This window comes from Sebastes fasciatus, chromosome 1 (assembly GCF_043250625.1).
Source record: "Sebastes fasciatus isolate fSebFas1 chromosome 1, fSebFas1.pri, whole genome shotgun sequence".
NCBI classification, from domain to species: domain Eukaryota; kingdom Metazoa; phylum Chordata; class Actinopteri; order Perciformes; family Sebastidae; genus Sebastes; species Sebastes fasciatus.
In genome coordinates, this window is record NC_133795.1 from 40,584,941 (window position 1) to 40,600,064 (window position 15,124).

Below are 15,124 nucleotides of genomic sequence, written 5' to 3' on the forward strand. Positions count from 1 at the left end.
GAATCATTTTATGAGCACATGCAGCACAATTTAGCTTTTACCCAATCAGAAGACGGGGCTGGCTGCAGTCATAATTGGTCCTGATTGAGCACACTGCAATGAAACTACAGAGCTACTTATCTTAAGCAAATAAAACACATCATCAATTATCCAGTTATTTCTCCATTGTACAAATGGCTCTAAAATGCCTGACAAAGATCTCTGTTAAATAGAAGCATTGCACTGTTAAACTTGCTGGGAACTTTTAATACAATTTGGATGCTTTGTTTGATTCTTGTATTTGTCGATCCAGCACCTGTTGAAGTTCTTTGGATGTGCGTACCCTGTTCAGCTTTAAATGTTGACATTCTCATACCATCTTTTCTTTCATAGTAAACCAGGAGCTTTACTCACTGCACACTTAGCAAACACAAAGCAAAATCACCTGTACTATTCTGAAACCTGAACTTTGTCATTTTCTTTTTTTTTTAAAGACTATTATTTTTTTTACAAGTTTACAGAAAAAGAATAAATATACATAGGACATTGGATGGATTACAATCATAAAAATACATTACAATACAAAAACAGTGATAAAAGTGTGAATACCCAACGTGGAACTCATTCCCACAACCCTAGGAGAATAAGTTTCATGCTCTACCGACTGAGCTAACGGAGATAACCCTTAATAAATCTCTGGGTTTCTCTTTTGGCTTTCCAAAACCAGGTTTGTGAAGACGGATGGGGTCATGTTAAGGATGGCTCCACTGCGTCATCGAGCCATGATTTCAGCCCCGCCTAAAAAATCCTGAACACAAAACTGGTGAAAAACAGTTTAGCGGTCTAACTCCACAATCCAGTACTACAATGTTCACAGCCTTTTCACATGTTTCAGTAATTATTTTCCAACATTTATAACGTGTTTAGAAACAAATCTCAGAATTTCCTTTACACGTCCTTTAACGACAGGAATAGAGTGGCTGTTACAAAGCTGACTATAACTGAATTCTTTGACGGTATAATTGTGACTCCGCTGCTGTGTTGCGTTCCCACGGTGTGGCACTTTGTGACGTACGTCTTCCTCTGCACACATCTGTAGAATGTCTTTGGATTGTCTGATGTTACATACAGTCCGTCAGCTCTGCGTGTGCAGAAGCTGCTGACAGGATACACGACGGTGATGTTCTGGAAGCAGCTGTTGTCTGGTTTTGCTGTGGTGGTGGTGGTGCTGCTGACTGTGGTGAATGGCTCCTGTGTGGGTTGTGTGCTGTCAGAAAGAAAGGAAGAGGTCGTGGGGAGAGGTTCCGTTGGAGCTGTTTCCTGTGTTGTCCAGTCTAGGAGAAAGATATTGAACAGCATTGAAATCAATCACAACTGTAATGTTTAACACCGATGGATGTCATTTTACACCACCAATTTGACACATGAAATTGAGTTTACGCATCATGAGCTGTAGTTGCTCAACGTGTGAAAACAGTTGTTTAATCTCCGTCTGTGGCTCTGGAGAAGCTTTGTCTGAGAAAATATGACTTGACAAAAACAAAACAAAAATTCGCAAGAAGAGAAGGTCTAATGAAAAGATGGTATTTGTTGCATGAGGAATGTAGGATCCAGTGTTTTTGGAACTTGGCCCATACTATGGACTACAAGTCTGGATATCTCCACCTCTGCTGCTTTGATTTTTATCATTCTTTTGTTCACCTTTAAGACTTCCAACCTTATAGAAGTGCAATACTAAACTGCTAGACTCCCCCTTTACAGTAAGTAGTGATGCTACATGAGGTTTCTTCCTTGCCCCAAACTATTCGAGGATCTATTGACCCCCGACGTGCCTTCCCTTAGATCAGTGGATGCAGCTTTGCTGGTTGTTCCCAGATCTCGGCTTGCGGTTAAAGCCCCCAGACTGTGGAACACTCTGCCTATTGAAATCAGACTTGCTACTTCTTTTAAATCCCTTCTTAAAACTTTTTTTTATAGGAAAGCGTTTTTGAATGATTAATATGATATTGCCTTTTATCATCCCTCTCTGGCCATTTTATTCTGATTTTTAAAAATGTGTTTTATCCCCAGATGTTTCTTGTTTTTATGATCCCTCTGTTTTATTTTTTTGCTGATTTATTGTATTTTGCTGGTTTATTTATTTATTTTTTCTGAAAAGCACTTTGTAACCTTGTTTAGAAAAGTGCCATATAAATAAAGTTTATTATTATTATTATTATTATTCATATGACAAAATAGGTTAGAGGCAAAGTATCAACACTGTTAGGTCTGTCTGTCTGTTGTCGTTGTTTGAACTGTTAACGCTGTTAGCACCGTCGCCATGTTGAGAGCCGTGTGGAGGCAATAGATATGCTGTGAATTTCATCCCACTACGAATTTTATTGTTTGATGTTGTTTGTTTTAAGTCGGCTGCTTGTTCTTTTATGTGAAACTTTTTATGCCGCCATCTTGGCCAGGACTCCCTCAAAAATGAGATTTTGAATCTCAATGGGAAATATGCCTGCAAATCAAGGTTAGATAAGTAAAAAAGAAATAATGGACATACAGCACATCAAAAAATTAAAAGAGGCCCAGCTAATGGAACAGTAATATCAGTTCTGATTATTTTTAGTGTTTTCAGGAGGAGCTTCTCTTGTCAAAGCCGAAAGGAAAATATACATTTATGTATGTTTTAAAGATAGAAAAATGCAACAGAATCTTGACTACACATTAATCATAATATTAATTATATATATTTTTTCCAATAGCTTTTGTAGGACGCTACAGGATCCTTTAGGACCCCCAAAGGGGTCGTGAGATGAATCTGAGAGGTAACACGGTGATTAATGGGATAGGAGAGAATTAAAAACATGGACCTGTGAGCCACTGCCTCTCAAAATGTCTGCATGGAGTAAAGAAAGTGTAAGACGCTGTAGCCTCACCTTCACTGAGTTTGCGTTTTAGATGTGATATCAGTGGATATTTGCCTTGTTCACAGAACTGTCCAGAGAAGTCATCCATATCCAGCGTCCACACGGCAGCTCCTCCCAGCTGCATGCTCTTCAGATAGTCCACCTGTAAGACAATCAGAGGCAACACAAGTACACCTCTCATGTAGAAATATCTGCTCTTTCCCACCACAAAGTCACACACTGTACCTTGGCATCATAGCTCCTCTGGTTATCGAAGCCGACCCACTGGTTGCCTTTCACCGCGTAAGGAACTTTCTGACCGTCGATCCACTCGACTGACGTGCCTTTCAAGAAGGAGCAGGTCTGGGAAAGAAACATCACAGTATGATGATGTTGGTCACAGCTGAAAGGAAAGTGTTGTTCATGCTGATGAAGCTGGAGTAGTACTAGTAGTACATGTAGCAGTAGTGGTAGTAGAGGATGTAGTTGATGTGGTAGCAGGAGTAGTAATGGTCTCACTAATACTAGAAGAGCTGCAGTACAACAGAATTAGTAGTGGTAGTTAGAAGGCCCCATGCAGGGACATGACGTGGACACAGTTTGAACCGCAGGTTACATGATGTCCTCAGGACCATAAAGACATCTCGGTACGCATAATAAATGACGCAAAAACTGATACAAGAATTTTCTTTGAATGACCAGTATTTTAAACATCAGGTCTGATATGCTGAGTATCTACAAGCCTCCAAGAGTTGAATCATGCTATTATTTTCAGAAAAGGCACTGAAGCTCATTTTTCATAATGTGTAATGTGCGCTCTTTTCATGAGATTTCTTTTCCCTTTTGCTGGGATTAATGTTGGGGTTAACGCAAGCAGTGGAAAATATGTCAACATCACAGACTGCAGAGAAATACGCACGTAATATCTACTTGAATGACATCGCTGACAACTTTCTGAATTAAAGGGTAACTTTGGTATTTTTCAACCCGGACCCTATACAGGCTTTCACAAGCCATAGTCTGTTTGGCTTGTCTGAATCAGAATGAAATTAATACTTTTGGTTTGGTTTCTATTTAGTCTGGTTTGGTTTCACAGTGCACAAATCAAAGCAGTCCAAATCAAAAACGTAATTTGCTGAGGGGGTGTGTATCTTTTTTTGTTTCGATAGCTGCCACTTCTATGCAGGGAATCATGGACTTTGAAATATTGCTGTCGAAGTTTTTTCACTCTGACTCGGCACTGATCTACTGTGTCACAATTCCCTTCTCCTCCAGTTTCTCTCAAATGACTTTATACTGTAAACGTCACTATATTTGTGGACTTTATTTAGCATATCCTGTGTGCTCTCCCAGATGTCAAGCAAACATTGGACTTCTGTAGAAGTCAGTGCTCTCAAACTCATGTTAACATGTTGTTACCTGTGTCCATCTCAACAAATGCCCGCTTGTTTTGGTCCACACCAAAGTGCGATTACTGCCTTCATATGCCGGTAAACATTTTAATTAAATGTTTAAAATGAGCAAACTCGTCTGGACAGCTGGGACAAAATGCCACCTCCGTTGCCAACATGTGCGCATATTTTTGATGACGTCAGCTGTAAAAGGGTCTATAAAGACGGACGACATGACAGCGCCTCAAAAGTGAAACGAAAACATCTCTATCACTCCCTGGTGGCTGGTTGCAGTACAGGTCCCCTCCATGTTAGGTAGATCTTATCACGCTGATGTATGTTCAAGTGTTCATTTTTCCGATAAGTTTGGTTTTAGTTAGTTATTTGATGCTATAAAAATGAGATGAGACGTCATGATTGACAGCTTTGTATTGTAATAGCCAAATATTCAAGTAAGGACAACTGAGGCTCATCCAGTTTATTCTATTATTCATCAAGAGAAAATTGACCAAAAGTTTTCCACATCATTAACCCTCCAAACATACCCCTCTTTTCTTAATGAAACAATCATTTTAAATTCAAACTGAGACCATCGCACCTGTGAAAAGACTGTAGCAATGTGTATGTCAATGTGCTGGTGTTACCTCATAGTGAGACCAGAGACCAATCTGCTGGGTGTAGGGCCCCGGGCTGGCCGGGCCGCTGACCGGGGCTCCCAGGCCCGTTGCTGTGGTGGAGAGCGTGAAGGAACGAGCATGAACGGGAAATCCCAGCAACAACTTCCCTGCTGGGGCTCCTCGCTCCATCCAGTACCGCATCACATAATCCTGACAGGAAAGAAGAGGAAGAGTTGTTAATGATGTGAGGGATTTATATCAAACCATTTAGCCTCCTAAAAACCTAGATCTAAAAAAAAAAGAAAAAAAAGATGGCTTATGACAGTTATGTTTAGACTGTTTGCTTCAAACATTAAAAATCTGCCTCTACAAAAATACTCATCAAAAAGAAAGAAAGAAAAAAAATTGCAAGAGGAGCTGCTTCCTCTGTATGTATAAACGGCTCATTTTAAGGTAACGAAAACATGACTTATTTTCTTTTATTAATATTATATTCCGTTTCTGCCCATAGATCCCCCTCAATGCTACACACTGCTCCTTTAAATAAAATGGGTGATTACTATGTTAGCTTTGTTTTCAGAGTAGAGTGAGCTGTGGTGGGCCGTCACTCCATCTTGACCATCGTGGAGGTTGAAAGTCTTAACACTGATGAAGTCCAGGTACCTAACACACACACACACACACACACACACACACACACACACACACACACACACACACACACACACACACACACACACACACCAATACAACATAGAATGAGGCGGCATTTAAGCATAATGTGATCATGAAATGACAAAAGCATTCAGATTGGAGCTGACATAAATCTAAGTCTTACTTTGACATCTCAGAGAGTTCATATCCTGTGTCAGTAACATCTGTTTGTGCCGCCACGGCTGCAGAGAGCATCAGTTGTGTTTCACTGACTCCTTGACTCTCAGCTTCATAGGCCTCTGACATTTCCTAGAAATCGATAGAAATTCATTTGCACTTTAGTCAGTGGTCCGAAATGTACACCAGAACAACAAAAATCACACTATATTTTATGTTAGAAACCTCTTTCCCAATCTACCAGGCAGCTTTTAGCTCAGTCCAGTCACCAACATGCGGAGACTTGAAATTGTAAGATAACCCGTCACACTGAACACCATATGTGATGTAACTGTTCAATGTGTGGCAATCAGTTTAAACTGATTGAAATGTCTGCGCTGCATTAAAGGGACTGTTTGTAACCTTTTACACGTATAAATCAATGCGTGTGGCTATGCTGTTCAGACTCAGACTCCAACACAATCTACACGGAAGCACCAAAACCGATAAGTTATATCTAGCGAAGCCCGTCTGTTAAATAGTGTTAACTCTTCCTGCTTCAGCCCCCCGACCGCGGTCAGAGGACACAGAGGAGACCGTAGCTTTGGTCTCCAGGGCCGGAGTCTCCGATGTAGTCGGCTCCTCTGCTACTCTGCCTGCTTGCCTTCACTCACACACCGCGCTCGTTCTCACTCGCTCCCCCTCTCACGTGCATGCTGCACACTCCACACTGCAGAATAGTTAGTTTAGCTCTGAGAATATCTAGTGAATGTACAGTGGAAGTTTGTGCAGGAATAACTGCTGCAGCTCCTCCAGACCAACAGAGGTTTCCCGTGTCTTGTGAAGTGACGGGGCTCCGCAGAGAGAAACGTTATCGTCTCTGACCAAAACTCCGGTGTCTCCCCTGTTCCCTCCGGCCGCGATCGGGAGGCTGAGGCAGGAAAAGCCAACACTAGGATCAACAGTGATTCATGGAGAGACCTTCGTCTGGTCAGCTAACATTACTGCCAAGCAGCTGAAATATAGAGTGATATTGTGCTTTTAGCTGACGTGTGTCTCCTCACTGTTTTGAGCGATGCTCGTTCATGTCTATGTAGAGCGAGCACAAGCGCGAGCAACAGGACGCTGAGAGCAGTGCACTCGTACCTTACTGGTAATAATAAAAACAATTTGCAATATCCTGATGTGCTGACTGATGTGCAATGTGCTTGTTGTTACATGTATTTTTATGTACTGCTCTGAAAGAAAGAAAAAGAGACAAAAATAAATGGAAGAAAAGAAAGAATTAACTTGCGGTTGTAAGTTAAAATGAAAAAAAAATACAAGAAAAAACCTAGACCTAGACCTAGAAAACCTTAAAGTAGAACATGAATTGAACAAATATAGATTTTAGAGGAGAAACTGTCCAGTCAGTCAGTGTACCTTGCAGAGCAGAGTGAACCTGTGCTTGTCCTCTGGAGGACTTCCAGCAGATCCGAGGAACTCCCAGTCCAGATCCAGACCATCAAATCCATGAGTCCTCAGGAATTTGGTAGTAGACTGAATGAAAGTCTGACGGTTGGCTGGTGAGGATACCATGATGGAGAACCTGCAGTAGATGATAAGGAAGATGTTTGTTCTCTAAAACGGCAGTTTACTACTACTCCTGTAATTCATGCAAGTAATGTGTACTTACAAAGATCTCATGTAAATTCCTAACATTACCTACACTGGCATAAGAAGGCAATAGTCTGTCTAAATACTCTAGCCTACTGAAGAATAGTCATTCTTCACAGCCAAACAATCAACTTCAGTCAAATCAAAGTGTTCCTCTGCAGCCGTTCATGCTTTCTGCCAGCAGATGGAGGAGTTCCACAACAGAGAATCAACTCACTGAGATCCATCGTCCTCCTCTCTGACTGACAGTAAAGTCTTCAGCTTGGGGTTTCTGTTCAGGCACACACAAAAGAAAATGACATTACATTTTAAAATCCTAATGTTCATTGCAGGTATACATAATATCCATTTACCGATCAATCATTACCTGTTCTTGAGCTCAGCGAATGATCTGTAGAGGCTTTTCTCATTCCACTCATACTCGCTGATCTCATTAGCGTGGTTGATGATGGCGAAGGCGTAAACCAGGTGGGTACAGAGGAAGGGGTCCATGTTTTCTGGCAGGAATTTCCCCACACCAGTTCTGTACCGCGACCAGTTGGTGAAATAACATACCAGTTTGGCTGTGGTTGCTGGATCAAGACGAAAAAGAAATAATAAAAAAAAAAAAAACATTGGCTTTGCAAACAAATTTAATTATAACACTCCTGTTCCTGTTCTTAAAATGTGTTGCTTACCAGTCTGAATGAGGAGCTGCAGAGCCACTGTAAGAGGCACAACTCGTGTTATTACAGTTGAATGAACTGCCATATTTGACAAAAATAATACAGTAAAATTATAGAAATATAGGAACAACATTTGGGATTTCTCACCAATTATACTCGCTATCCCTGCGTTCATCTCAGCTGTGTGTGTTCTCCTCCTATCGTTTGGCATCCTACACTGCGGAACAGAGACCGAAAAGTAGAAAATGTATGCAGGGTGTAACGTCACTCCAGTCTCACATATCATATTGCTACTGTATGAGTCACATGTTATGGTATTCAAGCACCAAATACCTTTACCGAACACACCTGAAAGTATACACCTACGACTTGCATAATGATGGGTATAATGTCTGATGAATTAGTCATAACACTTTAGTGTATTGCAGGTAAAAGTGGCATGAAAAAAAAGTAAATTATCAGTGTGTAACTTTTTATTTAGATTGGTTTGAATATGACATTTATCACAGCTATCTCCCTTAAATGAATACTTCACCCACAAAATGTGTATATCAGTTACTCAGCGCGTGTTGAATTCTTGAAGAAAACCTTTTTCTCGCATACCTCCATGGTGAACGAAGATTCAAAAAACGAAGAAAAGTCTTGATAATTTGCTAAAACCTTACCATTTAAAACACTTCAGACTAGTAGTGTGCCTGCGTAAGCGTGAGACTGGTTATGCGGAAGTGTTTTAAATTAAGGTTTAAGAGAAGATACCTGTGTTTGGAAAAGTAGTGAGCATACAACTGGATAAATGAGACTTAGATTATAGTGCACGAGGTGTGTGAATGTTTTGACATTACTTCAACTCATCAAGACTTCTCTCCGTTTTTCACCTTGGAGGCATGTGAGAAAAACAAAGTCTTATTTAAGAACTCAAGGAAACACTAGGTGAGTAATTGATATACAAATGGTAATTTTCTGAGTGAAGTATCCTGCAGCAGGAAAGACGTGATCGGGACACTGATATTCTTTCTACAATTTAGAGTGACCCACTTCCTAAAGCATTTTTAACATGAAACTCCTGTTTGAAACTCAACTCCAAATCATCCCTGCATCTTCTAATATCCATCGGTGTAACGATGATCTGTTGTTGCTTGTGGTGCTTGACAGACACGGACTGGCAAGACAAAGGACACGTTGAGCTTTTACCTCGAGGCTAAGGTTACTGGATGAGCAGAGCGAAGGATGCACAGAAAGAGTTGCGGTTTGACGATTTCAGTGTCCTTTGTTTTGAAATAGAAAATTGTTGATTGAATTTTGAATGAAACCTATGCCATATCAAACTTCTCTGTCTCTGCATCCTTTATTGCAAAAGGACAAAGGACAATTTAAATCTTCTGTAATGATGTCATCCTGAGGTGTTTGAGTGACACCCGAGCAGCTGCAGTCTGGGATTCAGCTTTCTCTTAAAATGAATGTATTGTGGAGATGAGCTTTGGTAAATCCCCCTCGTGTTAATCCACATTTTACATTGTAGAGCAGTGGTCTCAAACTCAATTTACCTGGGGGCCGCTGGAGGCAGAGTCTGGGTGAGGCTGGGCCGCATCAGGTATTCCACAAAAAAAGCTTTGTTAAAAAAAAAAACAATCTTCTCAAACGTCATTATTAACAGTTCTTTAACTTGAATGGGTTCTTCTGAACATGAACTGTCCTGAACATTAATGGAACATTGAAGAACATGAACGGTTCTTCTGAACATGGCCTCTATTGCGTCTCCCACTTTTCCTGAAATTGTCTGTGCTCGTCACCAACCTTTCTCTTCACTGCAGGCTTTGAAAAAGACATGATTGGGGCTGTGTGACAAGATATATATTCATTCCACTTGGTGTCACTCTGCAATAAAGTTGTGCCTGCTGTGTTTGTGTTGCTCTGCAATTACACCACCAAACCGCTAGTTGGCGGCGGCGTCTCTATGAGTTTCCTTCTTCTTCTTGTACTACAAACAGAAACTGAGCGGAGTTGGAGCTAATAACTGTTGAACCACAGAACTTTTACATTACTGCAACGCCGAAAAGAGAAAATATATCTGAGTGGATTTGTGTGAACAAACATTGAAAAGATGGAGGCAGAGAGAAGTAGAACTTTCTGTGGTTGTCCGGGGTCCTGGCCGCTCAGCATCGCTGAGCGACTGGACCAATCACAGCTGTTGCGGTCTGCGTCGCCGCGACGTGTAGTTACATTTCTGGAGAGGTGCACGTCAGGCTACGGCGTCGATTCAACGCAGAAGTATAAATCAAGCTTTAATCAAGCTTATGCGATGTTACACGGGCGCCGCCATAGTTGTTGTGAAATGTTTCTCTGCTTGCATCAAGCCCGGCCGATTGCCCGTCCCCGGGAGCCATATACCCCACTGTGATTGGTAGGTTCGTTCAGCTCGGGCTCGCGCAACAAAGGGACCTTCAACGGCAAACTGCCATTCACATAAAACTCGCGGGCCGAGGGCGCCTGGTTAGCTCAGTTGGTAGAGCGGGCGCCCATGTAACAAGACTTGGTCCTGACCGCGGCGGCCCGGGTTCGAATCCGGCCTGTGGCCCTTTCCGCATCCACTCTCTCTCTCCCCCCTTTCCAAGACTCTATCCACTGTCCTGTCAATAAAAATGAAAAAATGCCCCCAAAAAAAACTTTATAAAAAACTTTATAAAAAAAAAAAAAATTTGCGGGCCGCACTAACATTAAACTTTCATATCAAGGTGGGGGCCACAAAATATCGTCTTGCGGGCCGCAATTGGCCCGCGGGCCGCGAGTTTGAGACCCCTGTTGTAGAGCGATAAGGGCCTTGCTAAAGATTTAACAATTAAAAGGTTCTCTGCAATACTGTGCGTTTTTAAAAAACAAAAGCAGAATTGTTAATTAAATCTGAAACTAATTTGATAAAACATTCTTATTTAAATCTTTGCATTTCGCTCACAAACATGCACATAATGAGCCAATGAGTCTCCACTCTTGGAATTAGGAGAGCCTCAAGGAACTTTGGGATATTCAAAGAACTTTGCTTGCTAGTGGGGTTCCTGGAGGAACCTTTAACAGCTCAATTTAGAGGACAGGTTACTGGAGGAACCTTTAATACTGAAAAAGGGTCCACAGTGGCAATGGTGAGGAACCCCAAAAGGTTCCTCGAGGCCCTTCTACTACCACTACCACTGCATGTCTACTGCATTAACAAACATTGCAACAGGATATACAAAGGAGCCCATTTAGAATGTTTATGTTTTCAACTTTGCAAAGGTATACATGCATCCCATTCTGCGTAAAGTGATTGGTTGACGCCTTTATTTGCGTTGCGAAAGCTCAGAAAAATCGTCCTTGTTCCGGAAGAAAATTGTCGCTTTTTCGCAGCGAAATATTCAAGTTCTGTGTGAAAGTACTTTCAACAAAAACAATTTGACAAAATCAGGGCTGTCAATCGATTAAAATATTTAATCGTGATTCATCGCAAATTAATCACACATTTTATATCTGTTCAAAATGTACCTTAAAGGGAGATTTGCCAAGTATTTAATACTCCTACCAACATGGGAGTGGACAAATGTGCCGCTTCATGTAAATGTATGTATATATTTATTATTGGAAATCAATTACCAACAATGACAGATATTGTCCACAAAACCCTCACAGGTACTGCATTTAGCATTCAAATTATGTTCAAATCATAACATGGCAAACTGCAGCCCAACAGGCAACAACAGCTGTCGTGTGTCAGTGTGCTGACTTGACAATGACTTGCCCCAAACTGCATGTGATTATCATAAAGTGGGCATGTCTGTAAAGGGGAGACTCGTGGGTACCCATAGAACCCATTTACATTCACATATCTTGAGGTCAGAAGTCAAGGGACCCCTTTGAAAATGGCATGGAATGACAGTTTTTCCGCACCAAAATTTAGCGATAGTTTGGAGCGTTATTTAACCTCCTTCTCTACAAGCTAGCATGATGTGATTGGTACCAATGGATTCCTTAGGTGTTCTAGTCTCATGATATCACTATCTTCACTCTAGCTTTAAAACTGAGCCCGTTATACCCTAACAATTGCAAGTTGCGTTAATGCATTAAAGAAATTGGTGGTGTTAAAATGAATTTGCGTTAACCTTGACAGCCCTTGACAAAATATATTGATGTGTGAATTAATCGCACAAAAAAAGTGCCCCCGGTGTGTAAAGGCCTTAACGCTGAAGTAAACCCCAGTTTTCTGATGGGGATTTATTTGTTATGATATATATCAAGTTATGTCCTCTTTGTTTGAGGTGATTTCTTCCCCGCAGGGTTGCGTCTAGTAATGCATTAGTTTGTGCAATGTGTATTATATCTTTGAAGGGTAGCATTACAGGGAGAGAGTGGAGATAGTTCCTGTCATAAATGAAGATATCAGTATCAGGCTAATAATGGAGTCTCAGTGCTGGGATTTCTCACCACTGGTCTGACCAAGAAAACAACCACTCAGTACTCAAAGGGGCGACTGATGGAGTATTTGGTGTAAGAGCCAGGGGGGCCGGTTGCAGTTAAGGTTTCCTCAAAATAAAATTGGTTGCACAAAACACCCTTCAGTGTGACCCTTGTTTCACCTTGTTGCACCAATTCATTTTGGTGATAAAATGTCACACTTATCAATTGACGTCTTTGTTATCTGTGGGCTCTTTCAAGTTCACTGAACAAAGTCTGTTAAATTGCTTTCATACTGTAAATGACTAACGCGTTCTCATCTCAACTGCTCACATGCTGCCGCTTTGTCACGCCCCTTGGCGTCACTTTAGGTTAGCCAGATCATTCAGGGCTTGGCCGGTTTGATACTTGCTGCTTTGAAAACAGTTTTTCAACTTGGACACATCAGTCCTTGTGATCTGTCTCCTGAGGCACATTGACTTGAACCCCAGTGCTGACTCTTGTTTGGAGAAATCAGGTCTGTTCCACGAATTTTTGGAAGCGTCTTCCGAGAGGGGAAGGTTCCTGTTGTGGCTCTCCCTCCACATCCTCTCTCTGCCGCTGCATTTGAGAGTGGCTGGCATCGACAAAGTGTTGTCATTCGAAGCAGCTTCTTCCCTGACAACCCTCTTCAAAAGATATGCTGTTGGTGAAGTGCCCTTTAAGGATGCTAGTAGACAGCTCCCAATCTGCCAGCATATACTTTAAGTTCTTCTACTCAGCAAGGGCATGGTCCTTATCAGCTGTTCAGACAGAACTCCTATATATTGGTCTCCATATAGAATCTGTGGGCCTATTAGGGAAGCAAGTTGGGTCAAATGCTGAGATAGCCTGGAACACAGGGCAGGCCTCCTGGAACCTTTTGTCCAGGTTATTTTCCATTGCTTCACTGTAATTATGCACCAATGTTTATAGGAACTTGGATCGAGTCACCCTCATGCTGGAGCTCCAGGTCAGCATACATGCCACCAGGAACTAGTGTGTTCAGTGAGGTCCCTGACTGAAAGTCAAAGTTTTCTCTGATATCTTTCAGTTTGACCTCAATAGAGTTAAAGGGCAGGCTTGAGACACGCAGGTGTGATCTTTTTCAAACAGTGTCAACAGGTTATTTAGATGAGGCAGGCCTTCGTTAACATGAGCAGTCCACCTACGTGATGGGTGCCGCTCGGTGCCACCGCAAATAATCGCACTTGCTGTCTTAGCAAGTCTGTTACAACTTACCCGTAAGTTACAACAGACAGAGGGTTAGTTGTAATGCTAGAAAAGTCTGTTTGACTTGCAATTCATTCAATAGAGAGCTCCAGGGATGATGTATTTTTGTAGGCCAACGGGAAGTCAGCATCGCCCTGGGCAAAGTTGAACTCCACGCAAATCTGAAGATGCAAATTTGATTCGCAACCGGAAGCGAATCCTTCGCTCGCATAGAATGGAAGTAAGATCTCTTTCAATGCAGTAAATGCCTCAACATTTTTGCTTAACTAAAGAAACATTTAAGGGATTATGTGCAACATCCTTAAGTAAGTGCTTCAGCTAAAGAGAAATTAAGCCTTAAGTGTCATACTTAACCCTCCTATTGTCTTCCCGTTGACCATGCAACTTTTGTCTTCCCTGGTCAAAATTGACCCGGTCTGGTTTGACTGTTTATAAAGCATACAGTATAAACTATCACCCAATTCTGTGTTACACCTTTTTGGCCAACTTCATTCCTAAATATTAAGTTTCACACTTTTTTGGGGGGAAATTAAGGTTCATAAACATAATTTCCGTGAAATTATACCTATTTTTTTTAGTAAAGAAAAGCAGATATTATGAATTATTTTTACTATAGTTATTATCAGAGGAACACAATGTTGATGGATTATCACACATATATATATATATATATATATGGTATATGTAAACTTTTAGTCAGAATACAGTTTTGAAAGCATTACATTTTTTTAATAGCAGCACATAAAGACACTTGTGGTCTTCCCATCAATTTTGACTCGGGAAGACCACAGATGCTATAGATTTGAATAAAACACCCACAGTTCAACGAAAGTAGTGGTCAATATTTTTGCAAAGACAACAGTAGGCAACCATCCATGTTATTTTGGGGCAATTAGATTAAAGAAATCCATATTTATGATATAATGAAGTTTGAAAACGAGTCAAATTTGACCCGAGGACAACAGGAGGGTTAAGGAGAAAACTTAAGGTGTTTTGGGCAACCGGCTCCTGGATTACTTCCAATAACTTCTTCTCACTGATAAAAGCCTGTCATGACATGCACACTGTGGGCCTTTATCAAACCACCCCCTACACCCTCTCCCTACCCACTTCCACCTCATTTGTGCTTTCGCATGGAGGGTCTGCCATATTAAGTGCCATCCCAAACCAATTATCAGGCAGTGGAAGTGGGTAATATAACCCTCCAATAGCGAGCCTTTATCAGTGCTGACTTACTGTCCAGGTGCCGCAGCCCTTGTGTTCATCATGGAACACTCTCCGTACAAATGTAGTTCCTTGCAACTACCCATAAAAAAGTGAACAGCTCAAACTAATATAGACATTTAATATGGTTATACCAACATTAACAACTTAAAGGTTACATTGTATTTAGGATCAAATGTCTAGTCTAGAAAACAGTAGACATGTTCCATTAATTGTAAAGT

The 15,124-nt window shown here is 41.2% G+C and overlaps 1 protein-coding gene across 1 annotated transcript; it reads right to left on the bottom strand.

Moving 5' to 3' along the window:
* Positions 1 to 2,259: 2,259 nt before the first annotated feature.
* Positions 2,260 to 8,094, bottom strand: LOC141759219 (acidic mammalian chitinase-like). The gene is made up of 9 exons (XM_074624989.1): positions 8,022 to 8,094; positions 7,712 to 7,916; positions 7,562 to 7,615; positions 7,111 to 7,276; positions 5,717 to 5,841; positions 5,439 to 5,541; positions 4,906 to 5,088; positions 3,117 to 3,233; positions 2,260 to 3,033 (listed from the first exon to the last, which is right to left on the bottom strand). Exons 1-9 carry the CDS (start codon positions 8,092 to 8,094, stop codon positions 2,821 to 2,823), a joined length of 1,239 nt encoding a protein of 412 aa, XP_074481090.1. The 3' UTR covers positions 2,260 to 2,820.
* Between the last annotated feature and the right edge of the window lie 7,030 nt (positions 8,095 to 15,124).